Genomic DNA, 24,626 nt, shown 5'->3' on the forward strand with positions numbered 1-24,626 from the left:
ATGAGAAAGAAGTAGAAACGCTTTTTAGAAATTATGGAATCTAGTAGTTTCTTAATATACATCTGGTTGGACTTGATTGGTGGATGTTTCTCCCCTATTACTCTGTTCCCACTATTAAAGACCAACCCAAATACATAAAAACTGGAATCTGTAAGCATCTGTAGTATCCACAAAAAAGAAATCAGGAGATGAGGGCACCAAATAGAATACAAGACTCAATACACTTTTATCCTTTGAAGATACTTTAATTTTGCTGTTATGATTAATTAAAAAACACAGTTGTTTTCAGCATTTCCTAGCTACAGTAGTGCATAGGAAATTCCATTCTAAACAAAGAAGAAGTAATTAATGAAATAACAACACACCTTAACATTTTACATTGATAGGTTACAGTTTACAAGGTGCTTTCACATACATTATTTCATTTGATTCTTACAACAAGCAGATAAAACAGTTGGTGGGAAAGAAAAATGATTTTTTTTTTTTAGGCTTATGATGAGTATTTTCAGGCCAATGGGCAGTCAATACAAGAACATATCAAAAACAAGACAGCAATACCCACAAGCCACAATATCTTTTTTGGTAGGTTGACAGTTTGATATCAATTGGATTATTTAGCATCAGTGAAGGAGGAAGGAATCAAAACAGACATGAGGTCCTCATGATATTCAAAAAATTGTAAGAACACTGTAAGAGATAAGAAGAAAGATGCCCAAAAATATCACCTTACCAAAACTCACTTCAAAGCACATTATCCCTTCAAACTGTCAAAAAGAATCTTGTCATGACATGTGAAAATTAGAAAAGACCTTAAAAAACTGCCTAATGGAACTCATTTTGTAGAGCTGAGGCCAAGGTCATGCTGACTGTGACAGAACAGCCCAAGACCCAGACATCTTGACCTTGAATCAGGGGGTCCTTCCTCTGCAATGCCATCTCCTTATTATTTACTGAGGAAAAATGTAATTTCTTCTGTTTCAAATAATGTAATCTGAGGTTAAACACTGATTCATTCCACTTATTTGTTATTCAAGTTTTTATCTTGTTCTTGGCTAAATTGTGGCTGAAACTGCGAGTTTTATATAACTTTAATATACTCTAATTCAGTGTACTTGATTGGTTGGAAATAGACTCCCTTGACATATCTGAAAGCTTACTCATGTCCTTTAAATGGAGAAATAGCCCTCAAAACCAAAGTACTCCTTCAGGTCATCTATCTAGGCAGATTCTACAGCAAGTTGTACAGGGCAGCAGTAATTTTACTGAAGACATTTTTTTTAGAACTTACAGAAATCTTTTTAATTGCTGAAAACTAAAATGTAATCAAATTGTCATCCCCATGATTTATTAAAATAATTTTACAATAATATACAATAAAGCTACCATAGAATCTGTAGCATACATATAGAATACAATGATCAGCATGTTCTTGAGCCAAAAACTAATTAAAATATTTTATACAAATGATATTTTAAATTTATTAACATGACGATATATTTTTGTCACATAAAACTTGATACAGCAAAGTATTTCATATTTTTCTTGCACATCTTAAATATAGGTGGACCAACTGAAATCATCATCAGCTTTTAAATGACATAACCATGCAGAAACACTTGACAACCAAAAGATATACAGATTGATGCAGGGAACATCCCAGACAGGCTTCTTTTTTCAATGTCTTCAAAGGTTTTACAAGGGTGTGGTACAGAGGAAAAGAAGTAGAGTCAGTGACCTGCACCAATAATGAAGCAAATAGAAGGTTTATGTACATTAAGATTGGTTTGATTAAAAACAACTTATGTGCATGTAAATTGATCATAAAAAATGAACACAGTTTATTTTCGACTCTTTTGGTGTGTTTTAAGATAGGTCACTGACACATGGAGAAAAAACAAGATGGGAAAACCTTAAAAGCAAAGAAAAAAATATTTAAAAAACTGAGTTAAGCCATGGATTCTCAACGAACATTGAACTAAATGTGCAAAAGTGCTTGAAATTTCCAAATGACAGCGAAGTTGTTGGCAAAGAATTATAAAAAAAAAATTAAACCCAAATACTAAAATTGTATCTGCATGATCATACATTTTATTTACTGAGAGAAAAGAGGCTCGGAATTCTGACATGTCTAAAAATGTCACACCTCAAAATTAAAATACAATTGTGGCAGTTTTAAAAACTTTGTCCCTTTTCCTTACTGAGGAGGCATAGGATGAAAGCCGAAGCTTCAAAAGGGCCTCCACCTCAGGCTGACAAATATAGTACACCAGAATAACCTGGCAACAATTCCTTTTGTTCTTCACTGTGACAAAACAAAGCAAAACAAACAAAAACCTCCTATAAATAAGAGCGTCTCCATACTGTTTACAAGTAACAAGCCATTTGTTTGACTCAGTAAAGTATTTGTCTGCATTAATGTTCTTCATAGTTCATTTCTTTTCCTTTAAAAAGTTTACAATGAGGACTATTTGAGAAACTTAAAAAATTGTCCCTTTCTTTATCAGTCACATTCTGTTAAAATACTGGCTAAAACCCTTATGGAGGAGTGAAGGTTTAGAAATCTTAGAGCTCTAATACCTACAGAAATGCTGGTACCAAGTGATGATCCATATAGCATTAGTTTTTCCTGTGAGTGAGACACATCTGTCACACTGCACAGGTGGTCACTTAATTACTCAAGGGGAAGATGATACAAAAGGTGGTGGGGGGAAATAGAGCATCTGATCTCTAGGAATCCAAACTGCTGGGTCTAGCTACTCCATGTTAGTCTATCCAAATGTTCTGCCAAAACAGTGAATTCTACAAACAATTATTTGTTTTGTATAAATTGCCTTGTTGATAAGACATTCTATCTTCCAAAAGTGTCAGAAGTTTTGGCAAAACGGAGTCTGAGCTACTCAAAGTAAAAATAATTATTGGAAGTATATCCTTAAGCCATTGAACAACAAAAAGAATGGCAAGAACTACCAAAGGCAACACTTATCCTTCCTTTCAAATATCACAGAGCCGTAACACTGCCCATCTGAAACGCCAACAAAATAAAATGGAGCACTGTATGGAGAAAAACCAATGAAAATGAAAAAGGAAGAAATGGATGTAGGAGGGGAGAAAGACAAACCAAAGGGAAGCAGAAAGGTGTCTAGGTGTGTGTTATGGCACAGACAATGCTTTGCTTAGCGGTGCCTTGTTACACAGGTAGATGCAGAGCGCACACACGGATGGCAATAAAGACCTCACTCAGTCGCTGGAATGACAGAACTAGGTAACTGCTTCAACAAGGATGGTCTCAGCCCCACCGTATCTCTCAACGGAGCGCAAAAACTGAGTGTGAGCTCTGATGTCATCTTGTCGCTCAGCTTTAGAATTCACAAAATTCTTTTGCACATTTTTCTGTTATAGAGACGCGGATATCTTCTTCTTCATAGTCATCAAAGTTGCTGGTATCTCCAGAGCCTCTGAACTTTGGTATGAATGGTGCTTCCACCTGTAATTGAGAAGGAAAAATAAGTGTGATATTATGAATTACAATAGCAAAAATAGATTTGGTCTCGGTCTTAGTCCCCAGCATAGCGCTCTTTCAACTTGTGGGTTTCCTAAGTGTTATGTTAATGAGGGGACTTGCGGAGAGCCCCTAGCTTGCCTAAGGAAGGCGCTGGTTATATATTCAAAACAAAGTTTACCCCCCAGCTCCAGGAGGGGAGAGGGGCTAGAGACTGAGTTCAGTTGCCAATGGCCAGTGATTGAAACCATCATGCCTACATAATGAGCCATAAAACTTCAAAAGGATGGAGTTCAAAGCGCTTCCAGGTTGGTGAATAAGTGGGGATTTGGGGAGAGTGATGTGCTTGAAGAGAGCAGGAAGCTTTGAGCCCCCTTCCACATGCACAAACTATGTGTCTCTTCGACCTGGCTGTTCCTGAATTACATTCTTTCATAATAAGCTGGTAATAGTAAGTAAAGTTTCTAAGTTCTGTGAGCCGATGTAGCAAAGTAATTAAAACCTAGGAGGGGTTTGTGGGAACCTCTGATCTACAGCCTCTTAGAAGCACAGGTGACCAGACTTGTGATTAATGTCTGAAGTGGTGGTGGGCATGGGTGCCTTGGGGGGATCAGTTGGTTAAGTGTCTGCCTTTGGCTCAGGTCATGATCCTGGAGTCCTGGGATCGAGCCCCACACTGGTTCCCTGCTCAGCAGAGAGCCTTCTTCTCCCTCTGCACTTCCCCCAGGTTGTGCTAGCTCGCTTGCTTGCTCACTCTCTAACAAATCACGCTCTCTCAAGTAAGTAAATGTTTAAAAAAAAGTGGTTGTGGGGTACTTTTATAGGACAGAGCCCTCAACCTGTGGGGTCTGGTGCTATCTCCAGGTAGATACTGTTATTGTATGGTGGTGTGGGGGGCAGAAAACACACATATTGGAATAACAAGAAAAGTGAATGCCTGGGAGTTTCTAAGCACTAAGGAAAATAAATTCCCACTATGACTATATGGTAGCATCTTTGAATACCTTTAGGTCTCTAAATGATAACAGCATTAGAAAAAGCAGCAAACAGTAGATTTGCTATTAATCTCAACATTTTTATTCAAGGAAAGGTACAATACTTAAGAGATTTCTAGGATAATTAACTATTGGCATTAAAATGGCTGGCATTTCAGGTTACAGAACTCCAGATTTTCCTTTATCAGTTCCTTTTTTTTTTTTTTTTTTAAGATTTTGTTTATTTAAGAGAGAGAGAGAGAGAGAACAAGCAGAGGGAGAGGGAGATAATCTCAATCAGACTCCATGCTGACCGCAGAGCCCAACATGGGGCTTGATTCTCAGATCACAACCTGAGCTGAAACCAAGAGTCAGACGCTCAACCAACTGAGCCACCCAGGCTTACGATAGAGAGCTCTTTTTAATATCTAAACCAGTAATCTCCAAAGTTTTTTTTTATTTATATGCCTTTTAGTAAAGCATATCTGAGTATATATATATCACCAATATATGTGTACTAACTATGGTAGTATAAGATATATACACAAACAAGACATTTAAAAAGAACAAGGTAAAAAGAAAGTAGGAATGGGAAGTCTAATATCATCTTTTTTGTTTGCCAGCTGGTTGCCTTGCGTGCATGCTCTGGGGACTGCTGTTCTGCACCATGCAGAAGAATCAGCTATGCAGGGAGTTGCCTCACATCTAGCCAGGCAGCAATTTAGGATCACACCTATTGGGATCATCTCTACATGTAAAATGATTATTCAGTATGAGTTATCCAGGCCTCATTCTTTTGTTCTGCGTCTCTGCTAGATATCTTGGGTTATTTCATTGTTCGTGGGCACTTGGTCAGAGAATAACAAAGACTATAAAAACCATTCAAACTATCATTTTTGTCTTGCTGTGCATAATTATAATTGAGACAATGTTAAAACAAATGGCTACACTGAAGTACTGAATTATTTCTATTTGTAAATTATCCAGGGATCTCCAAGTGCATTTGATAGTCAAGATTTACTGTTGACCAATCTGTCCAATACTACAACCTGCTTGCTATAGAGTGCTACCTCTTGGCAAATAAGCTGTTGCTACCTAAGGTAAGTAAAGCCCTCTGAAAGGTACATGAACTCTGAGCAATAGCAGTTCAATTTTATCCCACTTTAAGAATAATTGTAGGGTGGCTGGGTGGCTCAGTCAGTTAAGCATCTGCCTTTGGCTCAGTTCTTGATCCTAGTGTCAGGCTCCATGCTCTGAGGGGAAATACTTCTCCCTCTCCCCCTTCCCTGCTTGTGCTCTATCACACACTCTCTCTCTAATAAATAAGACCTTTTTATTTTTTAAAATAAAAAGGTCTTATTTACTTATTTATTTATTCATTATTCATTTATTTATTTTTATTTATGATAGAGAGAGAGAGAGAGAGAGAGAGAGAGGCAGAGACACAGGAGGAGGGAGAAGGAGGCTCCATGCCAGGAGCCCGATGTGGGACTCGATCCCAGGACTCCAGGATCGCACCCTGGGACCAAAGGCAGGTGCTAAACCGCTGAGCCACCCAAGGATCCCCTAATAAATAAAATCTTAAAACAAAAATAATTGTAAAAATACAATACATAATATAGGTAGATTAATAAATGCGAGTAGAAGAAATTTTTATTTCTAAATCTAAATATGAAAAGATTAAAATGTATCGTCTTAAGATATTAATAAAATGAACAAACCTCAAGCAAATCTAATAACTGTATCTAAATATAGCATTAATTAACACAAAAATAACAATAAAGATAATGTAAACACACAACTACAGGGGGATATGGATGATTTTATAAGAAAATAAAAATTTGGGGATCCCTGGGTGGCTCAGCGGTTAAGCGCCTGCCTTCGGCCCAGGGCATGATTCTGGATTCCCGGCATCGAGTCCCACATCGGGCTCCCTGTATGGAGCCTGCTTCTCCCTCTGCCTGTGTCTCTGACTCTCTCTCTCTCTCTCATGAATAAATAAAATCTTTAAAAAAAAAAAAAAAGAAAGAAAAATTTCTGAATTGACTGAAGAGATAAAAACTTAGAGATCAATATCCAAAGAAAAATTAGTTTGTTAAATTTCTAAGTAATAAGTAGAAGTTAATTCTTATTTCCTTAAGTTTCCCAAAGAATAGAAAGACATAGAAAATTTCCAAACTCCTTTAATGAATTCATTCATTCATTTAATGAATCCACATAATCTCAACTCTAGAAAAACAAAAACTGCAGGTAAAACAAAAACTGCAGGTAAATAAAAGTTAGGACTATGGAGGCAAAAACCCTAAATAAAATTTTAGCAATTTGATTTTGCATATTTTAAGTAGTATTTTCCAGGTATTACAGTAATACCCCACGATTAAATGGTGTTCAGGAATGTGAAGATATTTCTAATATAATTCATCATGCTAATATGTCAAAGAAGATAAAGCACAATGTACTAGGAATCAAGGTTTTTTTTTTTTTTTTTTGATATTTTTTGTGGTTATTTTCTTAATTTGACCAAGAATATTTATCCAAGACAAATAGCTAACTTCATATTTGAAGCTAAAACATGAAAGGCATTCCCATTCAAAACAGAAGAATACAGCTGAACAGTCCCTATTCTTTAAAAATATTATTTAGACATTCTAGCATATACAATAGAGCAAAATGGAAATAAAAGATGTAAATATTGAAAAGGATGAGGTAAATGATACCTCTGCCCACTATAATTATTTATCAATAAAATGCAAGGAAATCACTGAAAAACATATGGAAATCAGCAACAGAATTTAGTAAGGTGGCTAGTTGTAACACAAACATAGAATTTATGTTTCCTCTTATGTTCTATAATGGGAAAGCAAACACATTTGTAACAGCAATCAAAATATAAATTTAAAGAATAACTTTATTTTTTGTTATTTTTAAAAGATTTTATTTATTTATTCAGGAGAGACAGAGAAAGAGGCAGAGATACAGGCAGAGGGAGAAGCAAGCTCCATGCAGGGAGCCCGACGTGGGACTCGATCCTGGGTCTCCAGGATCACGCCCTGGGCTGAAGGCGGCGCTAAACTGCTGAGCCACCCGGGGTGCCCAGAATAACTTATTTTTTTAAGAATTTTTAATTATTATGTTAAATTAGGTTCCATAAGGCCCATTCATACTGAAGTAGAGATTTTGGTTCTTTAAGAAAGAAACTGGGCTTGTACTGCGCAGGGCTAAGACTTTACTGAATGACAGAAAATATTTGAATAAATATAGAAATATAATATGTTCATTATGAGGAATTTTCAAGATTTTGATTCTCTTCTAATTAATACGTTATCCCAATTTAAGAACCCAAATACAATATAAATATTTGGAAAGATCAATAATATTGTTTAATGGGTACAGAGTTTTAGTTTGCAAGATCAAAGAGTTCTGGAGATGGATGGTGGTGATGGTGACACAACAGTATGAATGCACTTAATACCACTGAACTTACAAATGGCTGAGATAGCAAATTTTATTTTTGTACAACAAAACTGTAGAAAATGGAATTTTGTATTCTTTTCTAAGAATTCCATATTAAATATACAAATATTTTGAAAATTTAAAAATGAAATACCATAAAGTTATATAAAATGGTGTAGTGTATAGTACAAGAATAGACAAAAGGAATTCATAAAAATAAAGTTCAGAAACAGACTTAAGTATATTAATTTACCATTGGTAAAGGTGGAATTTCAAATAAGGGACCAAATAAGGATTATTCATTCAACAAATGCTGAGAGGATAATTGGCTAATTATGAAACAACAACAAAAAGAAGTTAGATCAAAAAGCACTAAAGGGATGCTGTTGGCTATACAACATATCCAGCTGAGGTAATGATGCTAAGGGCTGTTTCATGATTTAATGGCTAGGGAGTTTCAGAACCCGTCTTATGAGATGTAGAGACTACTGCACTCAGACTGTGTTGCTCTTTGCTGCATTAGTAAATTCTTTTAATGCCTTGTTTTTATAATCTTTTCTAAAAGATAAAAACTAGGAAGACTGTGCTATTAATATTCAATTACAGCATTTACATTTTTTTCCTAAGGAAATTCACTCATGTGGCTGCACAGCATCATTAAATATGGCAAGTCTCTGAAATATTAGAAGTTTTGGTTTTATAGAAAAAAATTAAATATTCAAGATGTAAACACTTTATAAATACAAATTATCTTTAACTGGGCATTTAAGAAGCAAAGAGAAATAAAGGTAATTCAGCACAGCAAAATCTTTTCTTAAATGTCTCAATTTTTACAAAGGTGAAGTGATAAAAGACTGAAAAATAATCTTATGAATCTAGCTATTAAAGTTATTAAATTAGCTTGTGCAAATTCTGGGTGGGAGAATATATTTGTTTATATGTTGTCTTTCTAATGTGGCTTCACATTAGTTTTAAAATGCAAACCCTTGTGACATTGTCTACTGTATAATTACCATGATATTGTGAAGAATCAGAGGCATGAGTAGGAAAAATTTGACACTGAAAACATTTCAGATTGATGGTCAAAACAGAATATGCTTTCTCTTTTATCAAGGAGAAAACTCATTTTTGTTGGGGCTGGAAAGGTCCCTTAAGTTCTGTGTAGGATTAATTCAAAGGTAAAAAAATAAAATAAAATCATGTATCAAGTTGAAAATATCTCTATTACATAGAATTTAAATACCAATTTTTAAAAGCTTTTAAAGAAATGGCTCACCTTCCTCTGGTAAATAGCAATCCAATCTGTTGTGGCAAACCACTTGTGAGTTTTTATATCACTCACACCATTCTTCAGGTTTCCAAACCGCTTTGTCAAATCCACCTGCAGCAGGTTCCTTAGAAGGTCCTTGAGATCTGAACTGAAGTGCGATGGGAACCGGACCTGTACCAACACACCAGGTGGCCAAACATACATTCCAATGGTTATCATGGCCTCAACTTCAAACAGAGCACAAACCTCTGAAGAAAATGCTAATTTGAGCGGTGAACAGATTCACTTCTGAGCACCTTGTATTCTTAATGTGATTCTCTACAAGTGCCACCATCACCTTATAAACTCCTATTGTGTGTTATGACATTACCTCAGTTGATCTTTATTTAGGTATGCTATAATATTTGTGTATATCTGTTTCCCCCAGACCATGAGCTTCTGGGGGGAGGGTACTGTGCCACTTTTGTGTTTTTATTCCCAGAATTTATTACATAATTTCAAATAATGTAGTTCATGTAGTTAACAATTAGTTAAAGAGACCTACTATGTACTACACTGCTCTAGTGCTGGATATATAGCAAGGAGCTATGACATAGTTGGTGAATAAGGTATAAACTATACCCCAGAGATGGGAGAAAACTAGGATTCAGAGGCATTGTATAACTTACCCAATCATTAGACTATAAAGTGGCAGAGCTGGGACTAAAAATCTAGTCATGATTCCTAGGCTCATGAATTTTGTTCTTGATTACACTGTCTTCAAATGTATAGAGCTCTTTAACTTCTATTCTGACTTTCAAAATGCTTAACATGGTGTTAATATGTTTGGATTCTCATATTGTCAAAGTAGAAGTTAAATCATGAGCATGCAAAGCTAGTTAGAGTCCATAGCAAAGCCAGATTTATAACTATAATCTGACTACTACTTAGGCTATTCTGTAAATAAATGCTTCTCTAGGACCCACTTTCATCAGAATCAACTGGGAGAGCTGAGGCATAAAAATGGTGATTCCCGGGCTTAGTTCAAATGATGGGGGCATTGTGTTTGAAATTCTGAGGTTTTATCTCCAACTGATTCATATGGGCATGAAAGCTTGAGAAGCATTATTTGCAACTCTATTCACTACTCTATGCAGAAGTTTTTTTTTTTTTTCTGCTAGAAAAAAATTTGAATGTAAATAAACTAGAATCCTCATCAGATTAAAGGAAAACTAATGTTTGTGTCCAACAACCAAAGACTAATTGAAAGATATGGGGTCAACGCATATAAATTAGCAACTAAAATCCTCATTTTTGCAAAGTCTATATTATCACAGGTTATAAGAGAGTTTATATTCCTAAAAAAGTATGTGAATTGCTACACTTTTTAATTTTTACTGGTAAAAGTAAAGTTTTATCGACACAATGGCTTATTAGAAGTTAGACACTGTGCTGAAGTTTATGCATACTGGCTCATAAAAACCAAAATTTAACATTAAGGTAAGCATGATTATGATTTCCATTTTACAGGTGATACCACCAAAACTTACACAGATTAAGTGATTCACCTAAGATTACAGAGCTAATAAGTGATAGAGCTGTAATTCCAAACCAGGTACTCTGACTTCAGAGTATACACTCTTAATTATTCTGTACTGTTTTTATGATTCAATAACCTGAAAATAGTTATTGTCAGGACATTTCCAAACGACTGAGATTTTCATCTTAAAAATACTGATGCACACTTCCTCATTTATCCTAGTTGGACTAGAAACTAGAGAATATGTGGTATTCAAAAGGCATATTGTCTAAAAATAACATGATTTATTTATACAGTGGTTATATTCCAACTTTGCTTAGATTCCAAAGAAGTAACTTATTTGAAATAGAGCTATCTTTGTTTAGAATAGAGTCTGCATGAACTGTTCAATGTAATGTGCCAGTTATTTTCCCCTTCATCATGTTCAGAACAGTAGACAATAATGTACCACATATAAATTATCTTTTGAATTCAGGTAATGTGCGGTTTAATGCCTAAAGAATATATACACCTAAATAGAGTAGTTCTTTATTTTGGAATGCAGATAAGGTGTTGGTGTTGGATTAGTTAATATGTGTGTTTATCTTTGTAATCTTTCCAACAGTAATTCTCAAATGGGGAGCTGTAGTCGGGGGGTTGTGACGGTAGACATCAGAGTCATTTGAAAACCTTACCAGATGATAGACCTATCCTCCTCACCTCCACACCACACCCTCTTCTTCCCCAGAGATTCTGATAGGTAGCCCACACTTGCTTAATAAGCACGTTAGTGACAAGAATCTATCAGATCCTATGAGTATACTGAAGGAGAAATCATGAGAATCATGGTGAAAGTTATTTTTTCTATGACTATTCTGAAATGTAATCAGAAACATAGTTTCTTTGTTGATTTGACTTTCCAAAGAGCCATGTTGATTCATCAAACTGAAATTAGCAAAAACCAGAAATTGACTTAAATACAATTATGTTTCAGATGCAAGACTTTTACTTTTATTTATGGTATATTAACTTGGAAACACCAAAGGCTTCTATAATGGGAAGAATGACTTTTACTTCAAAATTATATTAAGAAGAGTATTACTATTATTATTTATAACTGCTGTAGAAATTGAAATTAGAATTCTATCATATTGGAAAAAAGGGGGTTTTAGTTTAATTTAGTCCAAACCTTCATTTTAAGATAAGGAGCCCAAGCTCCAGTGAGACTACCAACTCAGTTTCTTTCTTGGGAAAATAACTTAATCCTCCTGATTCCTACATCTTTCTGCCAGTCCATTACTGGGCAAACAATGTGAAAGCTGAAAAAAAGCCAGACATGGAAAAGAAAAAGTCTAGACCCATTAAGCCATTAGATCTGAGAGATAAGATTATTGGAAACTGACATTATTTAACATGAAAGAGGTGTTTGCACAGTATATACTTCCTAGAGTGTTTATTTGGTCTTTTCCCTCTAGTATTTCCTGTTTAGGATTCTTTAATAACCTTTAGGGACCAAGTTACTTCTGAGTTTCCTAATGATATATTCTTATGAATAAATCAATTTCTACAGTTAGGTATAGACATACAGAACGAGCTTTTGACATATACTGTGTATCAAAATAGTCTGTGATAATTTAAAACATACACAGAAGACCAATGAGTCAGTATCTCTGACAGTGAGTGTCCACTTCATGACACCCACTCTGTGCTTGGGATAGAGTAGTATACAAAATAAGACAGAGTCCTACCTTCAGAGTTTACATTCTAGTGAGGAAGAGAAATGATAGATAGTAATTTAGCAAAAAGAGTGATCCTTTAAAAATGTCACCCTATCATACCTCACAGTCTTGCATTGTAAGGTCTTTGATTTTTACTCTGAAAAAAATGGGGAGGGGGGGATGCCTGGGTGGTTTAGGTTGAGTGTCTGCCTTTAGCTCAGGGCATGATCCTGGGTCTTGCATGGAGCCTGTTTCTCCTCCCTCTGCCTAGGTCTCTGCCTCTCTGTGTCTCTCATGAATAAAAAAACAAAACTCTTTTAAAAAATTAAAAAATTAAAAAAAGAAAATGAATCATTGCAAGGTTCTAGAAGAAGTAACAGGGTCTAATTTAACATTTTTAAGTGACTCAAGAAGACAGCAGTATCAGTGAAGGTGATAAGAAGTAGCTGAATTCTGTGTATATTCACAAAATAGGGCCAAAATGGTTTTCCTATGCATTAGATATGGAGTGAAGACTTCAGGGTGTCTTGAACTGAGTAATGTAAAAGATGGTATTGTCATCAACTGAGATGGAAGGAGCAATGGGAGGAACAGGTACAGTTTAAGATATTTATTAGATACCTGAATGGAGATGTCAGGTAGGAAGTTGGCTACAAAGTTTGCAACCCAAGAGTCAGGTATAGACTGAAAAAGTGAATTTGGAAATTGTCAGTTTGCATGTAAAGTCATGAAAATGGATGAAACTACCAATGGAGAAAGTGCAGAGAAGAGAAGAGGACCAAGGCAAGGAGGCTGACAAGGGAAGATCAATAATGCAGGAATAAAACTAAGATTGTAAAGAGTTACTGAAGCCAAGGAAACAAATAATGAACCACTGAATTAGATTCTGTTTCTGGTTTGCCACAAACTACCTTTTATCTTTGGGCAATTAGATCTTGATTTACCTACATATGGGGTAAAGGAGTTAAACTAAATGAAACTGAACATTCTTAACCATCTCAAAAATTCTACCAGCTTATCGCTTCCATAGAAAGAATACCTGAGTTTAAATTTTTTTTTTTAATTTTTATTTATTTATGATAGTCACAGAGAGAGAGAGAGAGAGGCAGAGACACAGGCAGAGGGAGAAGCAGGCTCCATGCACCGGGAGCCTGACGTGGGATTCGATCCCGGGTCTCCAGGATCGCGCCCTGGGCCAAAGGCAGGCGCTAAACCACTGCGCCACCCAGGGATCCCAGAATACCTGAGTTTAATTCCAACTCCAGTCACATACATACTCTATGCTTTAGGGCAAACTCTTCCACCTTTCTGAGTCTCATTTACCTCATCTAGAAAATGATGAAAGTATACTTCATCCCTCAGGTATGAAAAGAAGTTATGTAATTTTTATGACTGATGCAAGGCACTAATTCTATATTTTTAATTTTTCAATCTTTCTGTTACAATAATATTTCAAGGATCTGAAGCTGAATTTTAAGTCCAAGAAGGAACTTTGAAGACAGCCGTATCTATCACTAGATATTTAGACTACTCAAGGACAGTCCTGTGGTAGAAAATTCATAGCTTAATACGAGTGGTTCACTGTACTTAGATTGTACAAACACATGGCTTATGCTGAACATCTATTTTGCTCTGTGAGTTTGGGATGTAGGTGTATGCATTAGGTAGAAAGTGTGTATGTGATCTCAGTAAAATCCCTGGGCTCTGAGTCTCTAATGAGCTTCCCTAGTAGACAACAATTTGTTGCTGGAAGAATTAAGTTCATCCCCTCTAGCTCCACTGGGAGAAGACTCTTGAAAGCTTGTGCCTAGTATCCCCTAGAGACTGCCCCATGAGCCTTCTCTGCTGATTTTTGTTATAAGGTAGCTTAAAATGAAGGTACTCATTACAATAGAAGGTATTCACTTCTTGAGTATCATTGCTGAAGTCTGTGAGTCTTCCTAGTGAATCACCTAACCTGGGAATGGTTTTGGGGACCCATGATACAAAAAGTTGACTGCTAATCAATTACCTTTCATGTGAATGTGAATTTCCCTTGAGGAAAAAATGAACCACCTCTTTGATCATTCTATATATACATATGTTTACAACTTTATATTTTGCATAGTGTCTTCTTGTACATTTTTGATGTTCATTAAAAGTGCAATAATATTTACTTTATATATAATGAAGCTTAGAATTTTAAAAATTATCTAAGTGAAGGACTCTAAAGTTATAGTTTCTACAACAGCTGTTACTTGACTGCCTTATTTGCAAGTATCACTTTTCAACACAATATTAACTTTAATATTTCCAAGAGTAGTGCAACCAGATAGAGTTGCTGTGGAAACCATAACTGATTCTTGTCACAGAGTATATGGCACTGAAGTATGGAATTTAAAGACTATATACAGAAACTCAGCATATATATAGTGCTAGGATGTGGCAAATTTAATGCAAAAATTATAAGACTTTTCTGTCAACTATGCATTTCTAAACCTGAACCTTGATATTGCATGAATAATTTGACATTTTAAATACCACCCCCTCCTTTTTTAAAGGCAAAATATGTGTAGGAGAGAATCTAACAAGCTGATTGATCATCTTTCTCTGCATTTAAAAATAACAACCTGAATTAAAATATTGTAATACAGAAAGTATTTAAGAATCTAATTTTCAAATATATGTATTTCAGTGAATTAATCACTTCATTAAATATATTTCATTTTAATTTTGATGTTACTGACACCTAAAATCTTTATAACACAGTTTCAGGACAGAAAAATGTAATCAATAAAAATGTTGTATAAAATAACATACTTTAAAAAAATTAGAAAAAAATAATTCTCACTGAAACATTTTTAAATGATATATCACTCAGACATTAAAGATTTTAAATATAAATACAAGATTTGCAAGATCAAAATTTGATTTTTAATGACTTGAATAATTAAAAAATTTAAATATTAGTCTCCAGTTTGGCTTTTATTTACTAGCTCGAGAGATAATACTTTTGTAATGCAGAGATACATTCTAGCTTGGATTTGAGTGTTGAAACAGATGGTTTTATTGGGAATGGTGCATATGATTTTATGCTCATATAAAACAGATCCTGGAGATCACTTAATGGCAATATTCTGCTTTTCATGAGTTCCACTTTAGGAACAAAGGGGAAAAGGGATGAAAAACTTTATACCTAATATAGGAAGAGATAATCTGGCACCTTTAGTTAAAAACAATAGTACACCAAACATCCTATCCTATTTCTAAGTAAAGAAAAATATAAAATTTTATGTTGCTAAGGTGTTGTTAAGGTGACTCAGATTTAAACAGGATTTTAGAATATATGCAGATTTAAATATTAAGTTAATATTGGATTTTTCTATTAAAGTTAGATAAAATAAAAACATATTCATAAGCAGTTAAAAAAATTTTTACACAATGTAGAATGATTGGCTAATAAAGGTCAATTCATACAAATGAAGATACATTCATTTTATATAAAGCAGTTTTTCTAAGGAAGTAAAATTTAATTATGATGGCATCCTTGTCAGACAGTTTTATTCCTTTTATAAAGTTAAGTATAAATAAATGCAATGTAGTAAAGATTCAGGAACTTTGTAATGATCTGTAATTAAGTTATTTGGAACTATTAGTATAATTTCTGCATCCTTAATCTTGGCTGAGCCCTATATATACAGTTTTTTCCCATACATACATACCTAGGATAAAGTTTAATTTATGAATTAGGGACAGTAAGAGATTAAAAATAAAGAACAATTATAACAATATGCTGCTGTAATAAAAGTTACCTGGGTGGTCTCTTTCTCTCTGTCCCTCTTTCAAACCATCTTATTGTAGGCTACTCACCTCCTTGTGATAATGTGAGATGATACGGTGCCTAAGTGATGACATGAAGTGAAGAAAATAAAATAGGTGTTGTGACATAGTGGAAGACTACTAATGACCTGATGGTGATACCTCAGGAGGAGGATCACCTGCTTTCGATTGTAGTTGACTGAAGGTCACTGAAACTACTGATAAGGGTTGACTACTGTATGCTTCTCTCACTGATTTTAAAGCATTTTAGTTCTTTCAACATTCTTCATATCATCTTTGGTTCTTACTCTCTCTTGAAATTTTACATAATAAGTTTTCAACTTCTTAAAAAATAAATCCCTGGCTTGTCTACTAATTTTTCTTGATCTTTGTTTATCTCAAAAGTTCTTTTACAGGTACTTTAATATTCTGCTGGGTAAAAACAATTACAAGGGTAAGAAACCTGAGGCCTAGAGATCTACAAATGTGACAAGGACAGCAGTGATACTTAATTGCTCATTCTACCTTTCTGCACTTCCTTAGCTTAAATCTTTCAACACCTAGCTTAGTTATTTGTAAGAAGTATTTATTTTTTATTTTTGACATTGAAGTATAAGTTCTTTACTGAGCCCCCTAATTTGTGAATACCTCCATAAAATAAAACTTTCCCCATAAAAAAGAAGTAAAATATAATTGAAAATCTTGTGACCCCTGTAGACTACATATGTGCTGTGAGAAATGGAACAATACTGTGTTTATATGTGGATTCTATGTTCTATTAGTATCTTGTTCTTATAGTCAGCTATGTAGCATCCATGATTTAAATTTGGATCTTAGTAAAAAAGATAAATGACTATATCAGGAACATTTAGGGAAGCTACTGAATAGGTGATATTATAAATTTTAAGTTCATGAATCACATGAGTGTGAATCTGGCTAAGATACAAAGAAACAGAGACGTTTCCCCTATCTCCTTCAAGATTCTTTAGGTTGATTAGGCAATTTTCTGCATTAGAAGGTCACAAAATATGAAAAAGTCAACTACATTACATCTCAGGATAATGCTATGTTAAGGTTGATGCTCTATTTCCTGGTCATATTCTAAATGGGGCTATGTGATCTAGAGAAAAGAAAAAGACAAATACAGCATACCACATGTAGTAACAGGAAAAATGGAAAAATGGAAATGGAAAAATGGAAAAAAAATCACCCTTTCTTATAAATTCTATCAAAAATGTATAAAAGGTCTTTCTGGAATTTTTAAAAGCCTATTCTTTTTTTTTTTTTTTTCTGTGGTAGAAAGAAATCAGGCTCACCTCTATGAAAATTGACTGTAGTATTTTTAAAAAAGATCTGAGGTATATGCTTGGCAGGAGTGAATGGTTTGTTTTAAACAAAATACTTTTGGAAACAAAATTAGGGATTATAAATGCAAAAGAAATTGGTGGAGTAATTACAAGATGTAAAATACTATGACATAGTGAATCTACTCATGCTCAAAAAAAGGTTTTTTCCATACTTGCTAAAGATCAATGGCAATTAAAATCACAATCAACATAAAAAATTGTTTATATCATTTCTATGAATTTCCATCTTATAAAGGCTTGTCTATTTTATATTTACTTCCAATTTTGTGATGTTTAACATAATTTGAACAGGTCTCTCCTGAGAAGACAAAGGCATATAAAAATAGCCTCTAAAACTTCTCTTCAAGGAGTTACCCACATGAAATAACTAGCAATTTTTACTTATTTGAAGAAAAATTGAGAATTAGGGGTATGTTCCTATATTTCATAGAGTAATAAAAAACAAAATTGCTTTTTTTTGCTAATTTGTAAAACTGCTTTTTCTTAAGAAACTTCAATGATTTAATATTTATTTTGTTATCTTAAATGCTAAATACAAAGGCAGCAACTACGGATATTTCTGTATTTTTCCCAATTTAGGGTAATATTCTGATGACATCAATGGTGTCAATCTATAAGGCGTACGCTTCATTATAGAAATAATGAATGAAAGAGGAATAATAAAATGTATTACTTACCTTTCCAGAAACAATCTTTTCATAAATTTGAATTGGTTGATCTGCAAAGAATGGGGGGTAGCCAGCTGCCATTTCATAGATTAACACTCCTAATGCCCACCAATCCACTGCCTTATTGTAGCCCTGAGATAAACCAGCAGAAGATATCAATTATTACTTAATCTACTCAGAAGAGAATAAAGTAATAGATGATTTCAAAATGATCTTCAAGTATATGAAATTTGTTAAAGAGCAGTTGTTGAGCAGCTAGCTATTTAGGATAGAATAAAAAATGAACAAAATATATCACATCACATTTGAATTAAACAACGGGGAGAATTTCCAAATATTGGAATTGGATATTAGGAAATACTATTAAACCTTATTCGTAAAATCATGAAGAATATTATAGACAATAAATATCCCTTAATTAATTGGAATAATTTAGTTGCTGCTTAACAATGAAAAAGGAGTTACTAAATTACCTTTTCAAGTCCATTCTAGGCCCATAACCTTATAAATCAAGTTTTCTGGACCATCCTTAGAAAAGTCAAAGGTTTTTAGACAAAATGTTAGATACTGGACTTCGCAGTAAACAGTGGAGTTGAAATACTCTATACTGTTGGCGTTAGGAGATGATTATACTATGGGCATTCCCATCATTTCACAGAATCTTCATGAAAGCTGCAAGTTTAATTTGGAGCCTAATAAATGTAAATATTTAAGTTACTTTAGCTATCCTACTGTCCTGCCCCTCATCTCTAAAAGATACAGAAAAAACTACTAATTCATGGAGTTTTTGTTAAGGACTTAATTAAAGGAAATAATCAAAGTACACTGCAAACCAAAATGTACAATTCTAAGGTTAATTTTCTTTTTTTATACTAAACATGCTAAAATTAAGAACTATTTATAATAAAATAAAATAATAACATGTTTTATAAAGTTTGTTATTAACTATGATCAGTGTCAGTTGGCACAAAAGATTATGGGGAAAAACCCAACTTGATCATGAAGAGAAATAAACTGGATTCTTGCCATTCTTGCCAGATCTTTTTGTCTGCCCTTAAATTACCTTCACCACTCCCCACACTCCAAACTTTTGTTAAAATTTTAGTTTTACAAACCATTTAATTTTCAAATTATTAGCTAAAATATACTATAATATAGAGATATTTTTCCTGTATGTTTTTTTAAAGGGAGACTAGCATAAAAAGAATAGCACTTTAATTTGCTAATAGAAATGGGCATCAATTTTGCTTTAATTCTTTGAATTCAACTCACTAGTAATGTCACTCATTACAATATTTTTACTATAATGAAAGCATGTGATGTTGAGCCATATCCTTTTATTAAACTTTGATTTCTATGTTTCAGATTATGTTAATGTTTATAAAAACTATGCCAGATACTTTTAATATGCTAGGTATAGAGAATTAAATCAGTAAGAAAAACTAAATTACAATAGATAAATAGGTCAAGGACATGAACTAATAATTCAGACATACACCAAAACCCACCAAATGTCTATAAAGCATTAAAAAGATCTAATAACCAAAGACATGAGACTTAAAATAATGAAATATCATTTAATGCTTATTAAATTAGTAATGATTTTAAAAATAAGAATATCCAGGGGATCCCTGGGTGGCGCAGCGGTCTGGCGCCTGCCTTTGGCCCAGGGCGCAATCCTGGAGACCCGGGATCGAATCCCACGTCGGGCTCCTGGTGCATGGAGCCTGCTTCTCCTCTGCCTGTGTCTCTGCCTCATTCTCTCTCTCTCTGTGACTATCACAAAAAAAAATAATAAAAAAAAAAAAAAAAAAAAAATAAGAATATCCAATGCTGGGTAGTATGACTGAACAGCCTCTCTCACACTGCTAAGTATAATATGTTACAATCTTTTTGGAAAGCACTCTGGCAATTATTTATGGAGAGACGTAAAAATGTTCATACCCTTTGTCTCAGTAATTCTACTTCTGGGAATGTGTTCTGAAAAAATAATTTAAAATGCAGAAAAATCTTTATACAACAAAATGTTTATGTTTATCGCATTTATTTATTATAATAGCAAAAAAGGAAAAAGGAATGACCTGAATATTCAGCAATAGAAAAATGGCAAAATACTTTTTGATACATTTGCAAATAAACCATTAGAATGATATTTTCATACCTGTTATCATGCAAGTGAAAAACGCGGAGTACAAACCATACATTCACTATATCTCAACTATGAGAACATGCACAGAAAAATATAATGTTTTTTTTTAAAGGTTATCTCTGGATGGTGAGGATGATAGGTTTTTTTGGTTGTTTCTTTTTATTTGTCTGCCTTTTCCAAATTTTGTACAATGGACATCTATTACTTTTACAATATATACATATACACACTTTTAAAGTTTTGGTGCTTACTCTGTCATCACATTGTTAAGTGTTCTCACAGAAGAAATATGTTAACAGCAATGAAATTTAGATTACAAAGGACTAAACAGTTACAGATGATTTAAATTATAAACAAGAGGAAAGTTGAATGAGATCATTTATTTTATTCTTGTATAGGTTAGCCAAATTTCAATTATTCAGGGGGTAGTTTTCCAGTTTGTAAATATTAAGGCATGTGTATTATCCCTTTATCTTTCCTTGTCATATTTGTGTTCAGTCATTGTCAATTTCTCCTTTCTAGCTTCCCCCCCATTGGGATGGCAATGGAAAGGAAAACAGACTCAAAACCATCCTTTTATACATGATACAAATTTCTCTCACCGCATTTTCAGTGCTTTGAAAAGTAGAGCTATCTTCAAAAAGACAAACTATTCAATTGCTATAATATTCCTGTTTTAAACTAAAATTCAAAGACATTTGCATGCATTTCTTTTATTTAAGTGGTAAAGTTGAAACAGAGGAAGAATTGGGAACTAGTACGTATCATTTTTACATTTGCCTTGTGGGGTAACCCAGAGCAAAGGTAGCCCACCCTCCTGTTATTGGGAATAATTATGAAAACGCCATGTTTTTGGTTTCAAAACAGGACTTTTTTCTTTTCTCCTTATAACATCTATATGAGATGATGTATGTTGATTAAACCTATTGTGGTAATCTATTCCACAATCTATGTAAATCAAACCATCATGCTGGAAGCTTTAAATTTATACAGTGAAACATGGTAGTTGTTCTCAGTAGAATTAGAAGAAAAATATATGGATCTAGAGGTAACATTCACATTATTTTTTTTGAAGTATAGTTGACATATAATACTATATTACTTTCAGATGGGTAACATAGTGATTCAACATTTTTTTTTCAACATTTTATATATATTATGAAATGGTCATCATGATGTATCTAGTTACCATGTGCCACAATACAAAGTTATTACAATATATATATATTTTTTAAAGTTTTAAGCTTATTTTTTTTTAATTTTTATTTATTTATGATAGTCACAGAGAGAGAGAGAGAGAGGCGCAGAGACACAGGCAGAGGGAGAAGCAGGCTCCATGCACCGGGAGCCCGATGTGGGATTCGATCCCGGGTCTCCAGGATCGCGCCCTGGGCCAAAGGCAGGCGCCAAACCGCTGCGCCACCCGGGGATCCCAAGTTATTACAATATTATTCACTATATTCCCTATGCTCTACCACTCTATTTCTCTTAGATTCAGAGTTAAAATTGAAAGGTAACTGGATTAGTGGTAGATGCTAAGTAATTGTTTAAGTAATCAAATAGACATAAATTCATAATGTAGATTAAAGTGTAATATTAGCTCAGTAAACTATTTTTATAAAAGTCCACAGTGATGCATGCCTTATATTTTTACCTCTTACATAATGACATTATAAATATACCTTGCTGAGAATTATCTCCGGAGCCAAATATTCTGGAGTGCCACATAATGTCCAAGTTCTGCCTTTAACTCTTTTGGCAAACCCAAAGTCTGTAACCTATAAAAGAAAAAAAAAACTTGCAAACATTCATCATTATCTCACAGTAAATGTCTTTATCATACCTAAGTTGAAGTAAAAAATCAGGGTTAAAATTAAAACCATGAAAAAAAATTAAATCAATGTAATTGAAACTAATCCACGCAGGCCACTATTAGTGAAGGAAGGTTCACTCTGGAGAACTTTTCCCTGACTCAAAGAAATAAACACACAAAAAAAGATAGCAATAAATAGTTTTAACAAAAATGAAGCAGTGGTGTAAATATTCCTTGAGTTCAGCCTTTGCTCTGCCATGAATTACAGCATCAGAAGTGCAAAATAATCAACAGGAGAATCAACTATGTAAAAAGGGATGCTCCCACTCTACTGATGGAAGAAGTAGAAAGAAAATACTTCCACCAGTTCAGTATTGGTAGCCAGGGCTCTTTGGCAGCTGCCCTGTCTCTGACTCTAGAGACAGACTGGGTTCAAATTCTGACTCTACTACCTGTGACTTGCTGTGCCTTAATTCCGTTAGCCTTAAGATGAGGATAACAGCAGTACTTTATATGGTTATCAGGACTAAAAAAGATGATACATGTAAAACACTTGGAATAATGCCTGGCACTAAATGAGAGCTCACAAATTTAGCTATTCTATATATTTCGTTATGTAGGAGCCTGTGTTCAGTTCACAACTATAGACTATGGGAGGTATAAACATATTCTATTCTTGATGGGATTTTTGGTCTTGGTATTAGTGGCAGAATCATGAGCTCAATTTAAGCTATTAGGAAGAACTGTCTCGCTCAAAGAAAAAAAAAACCAATACTGGTAGTTGAGGTTAAATACATACAACTTTTACCTAATATTTTCTCAAATACATTATATATATGTGTTCAAGTCATACCTGGATATAACCTTGGTGGTCAATTAAGAGATTTTCAGGTTTTAGATCTCTGTAGATGAGGTCTAGTGAGTGGAGGTACTCGAATGTTAGCACTATCTGAGCTGCATAGAACCGTGCATGGGGTTCACTACAAAGAAAAAAAACATTGATTTTTCTATAAAATAGGTTAACACATGGTAATTAATAGATCATGTAAAAAATTTAGTAGAGATACTTTGGAAGCAAAATCTTTTTCTTTTAAACATATGTAAAGAATCCTGTTAGTTTCTGATTATCTTTTAACCTCTGAATTATCTTCAAATAATACTTTAATAATATGCTTAGGAGGCAGCATACATTGAAGAAAAATATAACTCTAAAACTGTCATCTTATTTTAAATTATTATTATCCATATTAGAAGATATTGATGTCTTTATGTCTCTCTTTGAGAATGACTGAAAAGCAAATGTGTCAATTACATTGTCTACCATGCCATTGTAATTGTTGACAGACTCTAACTTTATCACAAATTTCAAATGCTTAAAGCATTTCACTACACAGAACTTGTTTATCTGCATTAATCTGCAGACTAATGCCATTTCACTCAGACTATTCCTATTACAAAAATGATATAGTCTCATTATTTTAAAAACATCATAAAATATTGAAGAAAAATAAAAAGCACCCATAATCCTATCCAGAAATCATAGATAAATCCATGCATGAATTTCCAAATCTTCTATTATGCATGTTTACACAGGTATCTAAACATAAATGTAAACATGTGTAAACATGTACAGTTCCTGTATGCACAAATTAGATCAATTGATAGATCAGTGTAATGATGATGCCACATTCAGTATTATTCCAAAGGATGTACTGATTTTCAAATTTGAGTTTCTATTTCAACTTCTAGTGTATACAATGAATTCTGCTAATCCGCCTGATGAACTGTGATGACTTTCAGATTTATGTCCTCAATGAATTACATGAACTATGAATAGAATTTCCCTCAAGATGGTTGGCATTAATTTGATCTCATAGCACCAGAAATAGAAATTCCAGAAAAGATTATATATGCTGCTCCTTTTGCTTGTCATTATAATTTCTAGGTTCTAGATTGATACATACCAGGTGCTCAGGAAATATTTGTTGAATAAATGAGTATGTAAAGAAAAATACTTTTAGAGGAAAATATTTTATAATTCCTTTAGAGTTTCAGCCCTTCCTCAACACTGTAAAATCTGTATCATACACTGTATGACAAGGAGTGGTGGGGGGTACATTTTAAAAGGAAATTGGAAGAATCAACCTTGTCATTAAAACATTCTTAACTTGAAACACAAGCATCTTATACTTATAAATAAATATAAATTTATCAGTGTAAATATGATATAATAAGCATTTTAAATTTACTTCCATACACTGACATCTGAGTGGAGGAACATGAACATTACATAGATCTGTAATCAAACTGTTGAAAGATGAAAGCAAAATATCCTGTAGGAGAACTTAATGTTGAAACAGCTTTAAGTCTAGACAGTTGCTATTTAAGTAGAGAATCATAATGATTGCCTTGATTCTGA

General features: G+C 33.8%; 1 protein-coding gene and 1 long non-coding RNA gene across 12 annotated transcripts in view; one reads left to right on the top strand and one right to left on the bottom strand.

Moving 5' to 3' along the window:
- Positions 1-224: 224 nt before the first annotated feature.
- Positions 225-24,626, bottom strand: part of PRKACB (protein kinase cAMP-activated catalytic subunit beta) — a 113,819-nt gene continuing 89,417 nt past the window's right edge. For all 10 annotated transcript variants that reach the window (XM_038541568.1, XM_038541565.1, XM_038541573.1 and 7 more), the window contains 5 exons: positions 23,061-23,187; positions 22,077-22,172; positions 18,255-18,377; positions 9,203-9,367; positions 225-3,484 (listed from right to left, as the gene is read on the bottom strand). In XM_038541568.1, coding sequence (XP_038397496.1) covers positions 3,359-3,484; positions 9,203-9,367; positions 18,255-18,377; positions 22,077-22,172; positions 23,061-23,187 — 637 coding nt within the window. In that variant the 3' untranslated portion in view covers positions 225-3,358. The remainder of the gene's footprint in view (positions 3,485-9,202; positions 9,368-18,254; positions 18,378-22,076; positions 22,173-23,060; positions 23,188-24,626) is intronic.
- The window catches only part of LOC111096429, a 64,211-nt gene continuing 44,346 nt past the window's right edge, over positions 4,762-24,626 (top strand). Inside the window, exons 1-2 of one of the 2 annotated variants that reach the window (XR_005361348.1) lie at positions 4,762-5,227; positions 5,461-5,573. This is a non-coding gene — a long non-coding RNA (uncharacterized LOC111096429). Of the gene's footprint in view, positions 5,574-24,626 lie in introns of both variants that reach the window. The other variant, XR_005361347.1, reaches the window with a different exon arrangement.

The sequence above is a fragment of the Canis lupus genome, chromosome 6, assembly GCF_011100685.1.
Source record: "Canis lupus familiaris isolate Mischka breed German Shepherd chromosome 6, alternate assembly UU_Cfam_GSD_1.0, whole genome shotgun sequence".
NCBI classification, from domain to species: domain Eukaryota; kingdom Metazoa; phylum Chordata; class Mammalia; order Carnivora; family Canidae; genus Canis; species Canis lupus.